Source organism: Rhincodon typus, chromosome 45 (genome assembly GCF_021869965.1).
Source record: "Rhincodon typus isolate 14 chromosome 45, sRhiTyp1.1, whole genome shotgun sequence".
NCBI classification, from domain to species: Eukaryota; Metazoa; Chordata; class Chondrichthyes; order Orectolobiformes; family Rhincodontidae; genus Rhincodon; species Rhincodon typus.
The window spans coordinates 10,220,477-10,230,435 of NC_063376.1; the positions used below are offsets into that span (position 1 = coordinate 10,220,477).

Genomic DNA, 9,959 nt, shown 5'->3' on the forward strand with positions numbered 1-9,959 from the left:
TCTCTCTCTCTCTCTCTCTCTCTATCTATCTCTCTCTCTCTCTATCTATCTCTCTATCTATCTCTCTCTCTCTCTATCTATCTCTCTCTCTCTCTCTCTCTCCTCCACGCCCCCCCCCCACCTCCACCTTTTGCTCTCTCTATCCTGCATTTTAGCTTTCAGTAATCCGTTTGCTGCTCCTACTGCCACACCGCAAGCTGCTTCTACCAACCCCTTCCAGACCAACGGAATGGCACCAGGTGAGTCTTTGGACCTTCTCTGTATCTTTTTCTTTCTTGGTGGAAAATAGCGCTAACGTTTGGTTTTCTCATGTTCTCCAATTGTTCCCTGACTCCCGAGTTTACAGATTATTCCCAGGTCACCTCTTCCTTGGCTGCCTGCCAACCCTTTGTGGAAATATCTGTCTTTTCCTGCACTGACTCAGTCAATCCGATGCACACTTGACCAAAGAGGTGTACTGGGCAACAGTCAGGAAGATGCTCCCTGTTTCCCACAGCTGTCACTTACCCCTTGACTCCGGGGAGGTGATGCCTGCAGCCTGGGATCAGCTAACCTAACAGAAGATGGCAAAATGGTCAGATTTCTAATCGAGCTTTTTAAAGTAGTCTTGTCCACACTGAACATTCAGTGAATGTCACACACTCTGTATGCTGCCTGAGGTTTATGTATCTCGCTGTGTGAAGAGGCTGTTCAGTGATATTGCCAAAACAACCACTGCAATAATATAGCACCTTCAGTGTAGCAAAGTATCCTAAGGTGGGCTATAGCAACATTCCGAAATGAGGTGAAATTTGGACAGGTGACCAAAGCTTGGTCAGTGTGGTCAGATTTCAACAGGGAAATGTTGAGAGGTGTTGATGGATTGCGTATTGACCCAACAATAATACTGGTGGATGTTGCGCCCATGCTGCAGTATATACAGTCATAATTATGTTCTGTTAGGAGTTTCTGGTAAATTCTCCACATTACCTCAGGCAATTATTGCTTCTCCTGCACGTCGAGCATCTCAGAATATTTTCTTTTTAATTCTTTTGTGGACTTTGTGTGTCAATGATGTTGCCAGCGTTTATTGCTCATCCCTAATTGCTGTGGAGAAAGTGTCAGGGTTCAAGGTCTTGAACAACTGAAGAAGGGTGAGGATAAACCCCACAATGCTTTTACGGAAGGTGTTCCAGGATTTTGACCAGTGATGCTGAAAGTACAGCAATATATTTTCAAAGCAGGATGGGGAGTGACCTTGGTGAGAGCTTGCGGATGATGATATTTCCACGCATCTGCTGCCCTTGTCCTTCTATGTTGAAGTGGTCATGGGTTTAGAAGGTGCTGTTGAAGGAGCCTTGGTGAATTTCTGCAGTGCATCTTGTTGATAATACACACTGCTACTGCTGAGCGGTGGTGGTGCAGGAAGTGAATTTTTGTGAGAGATACCAATCAAGCGGGCTGCTTTGCCCTGGATAGTGTCAGACTTCTTCAATGTTATTGGAGCTGCGCTCATCCAGGCAAGTGGAGAGTATTCCGTCACACTCCTGACTTGGCTTGTAGATTTTTAAAATTCATTTGTGGGATGTGGGCATCGGTGGCTGGCCAGCATTTCTTATCCATCCCTAGTTGCCTTTGAGAAAGTGGTGGTGAGCTGACTTCTTGAACCACTGCAGTCCACCTGCTGTGGGTTGACCCACAATGCCATTAGGGAGGGAATTCCAGCATTTTGAACCAGTGAAGGAACAGCAATATATTTCCAAGCCAGGATGGTGAGTGGATTGGAGGGGAACTTGGAGGTGGTGGTGTTTCCATATGTCTGCTGCCCTTGTCCTTCTAGATGGAAGTGGCAGTGGGTTTGGATGGTGCTGTCTGAGAATCTTCGGTGAATTCCTGCAGTGCATCTTGTAGATACTACACACTGCTGCTACTGAGCTTTGGTGGTAGATGCTTGTGGATGTAGTGCCAATCAAGCGAGCTGCTTTGTCCTGGATGGTGTCAAGCTTCTTGAGTGTTGTTGGGGCTGCACTCATCCAGGCAAGTGGGGAGTATTCTATCACACTCCTGACTTGTGCCTTGTAGATGGTGGACAGGCTTTGAGGAGTCGGGGTGAGTTAGTTGCCACAGTATTCCTAGCCTCTGACCTGTTCTTGTAACCACTCTGTTCATGTGGTGAGTCCAGTTGAGTTTCTGGTCAATGGTAACTCCTAGGATGTTGATAGTGAGGGATTCAATGATAGTAACACGATTGAATGTCAAGGGGCGGTGGTTAGATTGTCTCTTATTGGTGATGGTCATAGCCTGGTGTTTGTGTGGTGTGAATGTAACTTACCATTTGTCAGCCCAAGCCTGGATATTGTCCAGATCTTGTTGCATTTGAGCACTGACTGCTTCAGTATCTGAGGAGTCACGAATGGTGCTGAATATTCTGCAATTATTGGTGTACATCCCCACTCCTGACCTTATGATGGAGGGAAGGTCAGCCATGAAGCAGCTGAAGATGGTTGGGCCTAGGACACTATCGTGCGGAACTCCTGCAGAGATGTCCTGGAGCTGAGATGATTGACCTCCCACAACCACGACCATCTTCTTATGTGTCAGGTATGACTCCGACCATGGTGGACAAACTATGAACATGAGGGATAACTTCCTACTTGCCTGGATGAATGCAGCTTCAATAACACTTAAACTTGGCACCAGGACAGAGCCTATACCAACACCATGACAGGCCCTTAGTTAGATTTAGGTTTTTGCATGTTCGCCGAGTGCCATAAAAAGGCAGCTGTTGACTCTGTTTGATGTGTGAGTGTAGCATCCTCTGTTGTGGTTGAGTGTTTGAGGAAGCTGGAGGATTGAATGCCAATTCAGAGGGACTGTGAGGAGGTCAGGGTGGCCCTCCACTTTTGGGTGAAGGCTTACAGCAGTCAGTGGATTCCTCCACTCTTCTTGTGCTTTGAGAGTCGTGACTCTTCCAAAAGTGGAGCTTCAGTGCTCAGCACACCATGCACAGCACTGTCAGTGGGTCCATGAGGAGTGCAGTGTGGCTGGCTGTAGGAAGACATTTATGAAATTCTCCCACAATAAGTTTTCTTTAAAAATGCTTGCAATTTGCACCCAACCTCAATGTGTTACTGAGCTGGTTGGGGAAGGCAATGGAAAGCAGCAATCTCTGCAGTAATGTGCATTTTCTTCTAATTCAGCTCCGATGTACAGCGGAGTACCGGCAGGATACGGAGCTGCCTCAGTCCCAGGGGGATTTGCAGGATTCCCACAGCATCCTTTCTCGCAGCAGCAACCGCAGCAGCAGCAGCAGCATGTCTTCACTCAGCAACCGGCATTTCCACAGCAGCAAGGCTACAACCAACAGCAACAACAGCAGCAGCAACAGCAGCAACAGGCTTTTGCCCAGCAGCAGTCATTCCTGCAGCAGCAAAGTTTTGCTCAGCAACAAAATGGTAAAGACTATCACGGTAGAAAAGCTAAGCTAGTAAATTGTCCATGATGCATAGGGTTTGGTGAGGGTTGTGGCACTGGTTGGGTCTCCCAAGGATTAAATGACCACGGTGGGTGGGGGACAAAACATGTGTAGCTAACTCTCAAACTTCTCCTCTGGGTACTCTACTCAAGCTGCATTGAACAGTTCATAGTCAAGTGGAATCGACTGGTTTTCTATCAAGTATAGAGATTAAGGTTTGACCTAATCAAGGAATTTAACATAATGAAAAGACTTGATGGGCATGACCGAGGGAAACTGTTTTCCCCGACAGGCAGGAGAGGAGGTCAGTGGAGGGGGGATTCCATTACAACAGGATAGTACCTTAAAATTTAAACCAGACATGGGGTATGTTGGAAACCATGTTTTCATTTGAAAGGGAATCAAAGTCTCACCCCACCCCTTTTTTATAATGACCTGAGAGCTAAGGGAGTTTGTGCTTTTCTCCATGTCAATGCCTCAGCCGCAGAATCAATTCACCGAGCCGTCAATCCCCTTTCCTCCTGTACAATTAATTCTTGTAATAGTTTAAAATGTGGCATTCCTGCATTTGTCCAGATGAGTGAAAGAGGAAAAACTTCCAAAACACACTTTACTTTTCAATAAAATTTAACATATTATTCCATGTTTTGTCCTCTGAATGAAAAGAAACACAATTTTTAAGTTTTTGTGGTTGTCGATTTTATGATTTTCTGCTTGTTTCTTGTGTGTGAAGGTGCTGGGTTTGGTGCCTTTGGGCAGTCGAAAGCAATGCCGCGAATCATGGGTCCATTGATACAAGGAGGTGGAGTGCCCAGCAACCCATTTATGGTATGTGCCACACTGACTTCTTTCAAAGGGAGAGATGATGAGCTGTAATGTAAACCTGGGATACTAGTGAGTGAAAGCACACTTTAACAGGATTGGATTAAGTAGCTGCAAGCTGGCATGTTCTGAATTCAATTCTGTGGAGCCACAAGGTTTGATTTTGGGGCTCAGGGCAATATGAAGCAGGAACAAAAGGTGGTGTGTGAAAAATGTCAGGATCAGGATTCTTTGTGAAGCTGGTTCACCAAATGCCCCTGCCACACCTACTCAGTCTGACTCGTGTCAAACTGGTCTCTCGCAATATGATTGAACCTGTTGTGAATTGCTTGCTTGTTACGCTGTTGCAAGGAGGTGAGCCACCTCCTGTTCACCCTTTTACAGAGCAAGATAAAAATGCATCTATGTCCAAACTCAAGTCTGTGTCCAGTTGTGGTCCCCACACTATGCAAAGGATGTGAAATGTGTCCAGTTGGTTCCAGGGATGAGAGAGGTTTTAGTGACGAGGTTGGGTTGAAGAAGTTGGGCTCATTCTGCCTGGAGAGAAGGAGTTTGAGGGAAGATTTGACCGAGGTATGTGAGATAATGAGAGGTTTGGATAAAGGCGGACAAAGGAAAGCTCCCGTCAGCTGATGCAAGGAGGAAGGAGACACAGACTTCAGGTTTTGGGCAACTGATGTGGCATTGTGTGTAAGTTTGAAATTCTTCTGCAGTGAATGAGAATGATCTGGAACTCTCTGCCCATGATGGGGGTGGGACGAAGCAGCTGCTGTAACTCAGTCAGAGAGAGACAGCACCATTGCTACCTCAGAGTTTGTGCCCTATGTGGGATGCTATCCCCAATTTGAGAAGCCTGGTCTGCGGAGTGAGGAGTGGGAAGGTGGGCTGATCCAGGCATGACAACAGGCCACCGGCGGTTAGAGCTTTGGAAAGAAGAACTACAATAGGCCTTCAGCCTCTTAATCCTCCATCACCATTCAGTACAGTCAATTTAGATCTTCTGTTTCTACTCTTTCCCGCTTGAATATTTAAACAATGATTGATCTCAGTCTTGACTATAATCAATAACTGAGTATCCGTAACTCTCCGAAGTTCCAAAGATCACAACCCCATTGACTGCAGAAATTTCTTCTCCTATTCATTCCAAAATGACCAACCCCTTAGTGTGTGTCCCCATATACTAGATTTTCCAGCCCTGGGTGGGGGGGAAAGTAGCCTCTCAGGATTTGACAGAATCAATGCTATCAAAATCTATATATGTTAGGTGGAATTAAACTGTTTTAATGAGTTTTATTTCCTAATTGTGGAGTTTTTCCCCTTTAGTACCAGGCCAATCGGCCTTTCTACTCCATGCTAGTCTCCACCCATCTTCATCTCATCCGATCAGTATATCTTTCTATTCCCTTCTCCCTCGTATATTTATCCAGCTTTCCTCGTAAACTGAGAGAACATTAGAATTTGGAGAATTGGTTATGAGCAGGTGATCCATTTTATGGTGAAATGCAACTAGAGGTGAGGTACGTAGTCTTCCTTTAAAAGGAGGGGTCACTGGACTCAACGTTAACTTTTGACTTTTCTTCGCAGATGCTGCCAGACTTGCTGAGCGTTTCCAGCAACTTCTGTTTTTGTTCCTTTAAAAGGAAACCTGGCCACAGCGACCAGGAACAGAATGAAGTTTCCCTAACCACAGGCTTGATATTTAAGCAGTCATGATGATGAGAACAAGTTCAGCTGCGTTACGTTCTGTGATCAAATAGGCACCAGTGAAGACTGGCCATTTGGGCATGGTAATGGTGAGGTATTAGTGAGTGCTGGGCTCCTCCCTGGCAAGAATTAGAAAAGAGAAAGGCATGGAGTGGGTAGCTGAATATAGAACTGTCACTGATAATCTAAAGTTTAATCATATGTTTTTCCTCTCTCCCTCCCTATCCACCCTCTCCCCCTCTTTGATTCTCACTTTCCATCTCACTTTCACTCATTCTCCATCTGTTACTTGTTATATGTGTGTCACTCTATATCTGTCACTTTTTATATTTGTCATTATATCTCTCTCTCACTATGTGTCTGTCTGTTGTGCGTTTGCTATCTCTATTGCACTGCCTCTCTATGCTGCGTGCTCTCTGTATTGCGCTCGGTCTCTCTGTCACGCTGTCTGTCATTATGCTTGCTTGCCTGCCTTCTTTTGCCCACTTTCGCCATCTCTTTCATGCTCTTGTTCCCATTCTTGCTCTTGTACACTCATTCCCACTCCCATCCATTCACTGTCATGCATTTGCTCTTCCTTGGTTTTGCTCTCATGCTCCTGCGCCCCTGCTCCCTCATTCTGCTGCTACCTTGCTCACTCGCTCACTCACTATCGCTTTCTTGAACACTCTCACTGTCTCTCTCTTTCTCTTTATCTCTCTCTTGCTCCTGTGAAGACTGGAACCCCGCCTGGACAGTTTGCAGCAGGAAGCACATCTACCAACCCCTTCTTATAGTGATCTGCAATACTTCCAGCATGTGGCTCTTCCAAAAAAATTCGCCTTAAACCACAGGAGTCGACCAACAGCTGTAACATACTTAATGCCAGTACACACATTTCTATACTTCAGGGGAGGGAGGGAGTGGGGTGGGGCCGCTGAGGCACTGCAATATTGTAGTTCTTGTGTGTATTAGCAACCAAATAACAATGCAAGCTATATTGTGGTGAGGATGGGTGGGATACTCTGGACACAGCTTGGGGAAGACAGGGGAGGGGGGTCGTGGAGGAAACTCAGCATTTAAAAAAGCTTGAGTCTCATTCATACAGTGTTGGTCTTTGGGGCTGGGATTTTGCGAGGGGTGGGTGGGAAGTAGAAAGTGGAGGGTATATCTCGAGATGAGGGAATCCTTCGATTCAGCTGAAAGCCATGTTGTCTAAACTCTTTCAGGTAAGTTGGTGAGTAGGGAGGGCAAGACTTTTGTGCTGACGGGGTTTGTACTGGGGGAGCCTTGGGGCCGGGGTGTATAATCCTCTTATTTTGCATATGACTCAGTATATCAGTTCCAGAGGGGTTTTGGGAAGTGTGGGAGGGATGGAAGAAAGTGGATATTTGCTGCCCCTGGAGTACAGTTTCAAACAACCTTAGGGGCACAGACCAGCATGTGGGAAATTTATTGGGGAAAATGGGACAGACTTGGCAAGGTGGGGTGGTCAGCATTGAAATAGGCAGATGCCAGATCACGGGGGGTTGTACCCTCTCCTGCTGGATCCTGTTTGTGTTTGACTTCAAGAGCCGTTTCAAGAGTGTGCTGTCGTAGGGCTGGCGGAGAACGGTGTGGATCCTCTTGGTGTTTGTAGAATCTTTGGACATGGACCCTTTTATTAGAGTGACGATGTTTTTAATTTCTGACTGCCATTGAACCCAGCCCACGACGGTGAGGAGGGAGCTTGTGACCAGCGCAGAGCTGCGGGGAGAATCTGTTGTCTACATGTTGCCGGAGGCTATCACTGTCACAAACACTCCACCATCTGCACAGGCTGTGACGATTGTTGTTCACCAAGGGAACAGATTACTGAACTCCTTATTTTAAAATTCAGAGCGTGTACCATTTTAGCTTCCAGCTCGGAATTGCAAACAAACTCTCCTCATTTTGTCCTTCCCAACTTGCCACATCCTCCTCCTCCGCCCCACTTTGCAGTGCTTTATAAGGTCCACTTGCAGTCCTCCCACTTTCTTGCGACGGACCTTCTCCTCCACCCGATCAATTTTTGTTTTTTCCATCTCGGAAGATGCCTTTCCATTCCAAAGACTGCTGTAGAATAAAACAAATTTGGTGATGATCGGATCCGGAGTTGGCCCATCCCCTTGTTACTGTTTGACGAGCTGCTCTGTTGGTATCTCGGGCTTGTTTCTGTGTCTTTTAATTTTTTAAAAACTGTTACACCAATTCTGCTGCATTCTACCGTTCATTCAAAATATATATTTTGTTCATCTATCAATGCATGATGCAATAATCCTCTTGATTTGGGTTCGACAACTCGCACTTGCACACACACCTTGGGAAGATATGATAAAAATGGTGACCCATTCAGATACCGCTTCACTTCAAAAATTAGCTATCCCCTCCCCATGTAAGTGCTGATTGATGCGAGCAATCTCTTGGCAGAGCTGGAAGTGATTCTCCCCAACTGTTGGTGAAAGGTCACCTTACTGTTTGTGCCCTGAAAACTTTGCTCCTCTCTTACCTACATTGTAGCTCACTGTTCTTTGACCTGGGTTGGAGTACTTTGGGAGTGGCCTGGGGGTGGTTGAAAGGAAAGATGGCGTCAGTTGTGCTGCTTTTGCAGCGATCTGGCACAGACCTGAATGGCTGCCCTTTGTCTGACATGGGCAATCAGGCCCAGTGTCTGTTGCCATTTGCTTCCTGCTGTGTTATCCATTTCACTTTATTTTTGTCATTGTTTCTGAGCAGAGATTGTGTGGGTAGCATCCCTGCTTCTGAGCCAGAAGTTCTGAGTTTGAGTTTCACTCTCAGACTTGACAATCGCAGAAACACGCCCACAGTTGAGTAGCAATTTGTAAATCTTTCTGGCAGAAACGTTAATGGTGGTGGGAGTGGGAGAGATTCCTGGCCAGTCTTGTGATGGAACGAGCATTGGAGCCTTAATCCTCATAGCGCAGAGCTGCAGGATGTCCTTGTGGGGATTGGTTCTCTTGTAAATTGGTTTGGATCAGATTGGTGTCAATAACACAGCCCCCAAATCCCTGCTTGGCATTGGATGGATGATTCTGGGAATGCCTGTGGTGGAGGTCATGGCACTGGGGGTCATACCAGTCTTCAGCAAGGTAACTGATAATTTCATGTGGTCAAATCTGAAGTAGGAAAGACTTGGAAGCAGAATTTCCCCCATAATCATCTGGAAAAGAGAGGTTCCCGCTGGCTGCCCTTCTGGTCCCAACCAAATATGGCTCTGACCCCAACCACTCTGCTTTAATGGCCACATTTCCAAGTTCTCTTGGTCTCCAGCCTATTTTGCCAGGCCCCAGGCTCTGCCACTGGAGGTTTGACCCAGAGCTGAGCCAATTTCCAATACACATATGTTGTCAGTAACCCAAATAACCAAAGACACTTGCAGAGACCAAACGGTTCAGGAGTTTTAAAGTTCAATCATGGGATTCGTTGGCCAAAAGTCCCAGGGCACTGGAGGATTGGAAATGTGACCCTGTTATTTAAGAAAGGGGCAAAGGATAACCCAGGAAACTACAGCCCTGTCTACTGGGAAAACTGATGGAGGCCATAATGTGAGATAAGGTAAACATACACTTTGAGAAAAATAAGTTAACGCTAGACAGCATGGTTTTCTCAAGAATAGGTCACGTCTGACAAATTTAATTAACTTCTTAGACCAGATGACACCGGCAGTGGATGTTGTATATTTGTATATCAGAAAGCATCTGATACAGTACCAGAAGGCAGTTTGGTTAGCAAATTGGAAATGCTTGGGATTGATGGGTCATTGGCAGTGTGGATTACCAGTTGGCTAAAAGATAGGAAACAGAGGGTAGGTATAGATAGGCATTTCTTGGATTGGAGACGAGTTGAAAGTGATGTTCCGCAGGGATTGGTGTTAGGACTTTTTTTCTGATTTATTTGGACGGTATTGAGGGCAAAATCTCTAACTTTGCGGATGATACTAAGCTAGGGCAGATAGTGAATT

The 9,959-nt window shown here is 46.0% G+C and overlaps 1 protein-coding gene across 8 annotated transcripts in view; it reads left to right on the forward strand.

Annotated features, from left to right (window-relative positions):
- LOC109936948 (arf-GAP domain and FG repeat-containing protein 1-like) overlaps positions 1 to 8,240 on the forward strand; it is a 75,140-nt gene extending 66,900 nt beyond the window's left edge. For 2 of the 8 annotated variants that reach the window (XM_048620093.1, XM_048620099.1), the window contains 4 exons: positions 156 to 239; positions 3,180 to 3,434; positions 4,188 to 4,282; positions 6,697 to 8,240. In XM_048620093.1, the coding sequence (XP_048476050.1) occupies positions 156 to 239; positions 3,180 to 3,434; positions 4,188 to 4,282; positions 6,697 to 6,756 (494 nt within the window). In that variant the 3' untranslated portion in view covers positions 6,757 to 8,240. The other 6 variants (XM_048620092.1, XM_048620098.1, XM_048620097.1 and 3 more) reach the window with 4 other exon arrangements.
- The last annotated feature ends 1,719 nt before the right edge of the window (positions 8,241 to 9,959 follow it).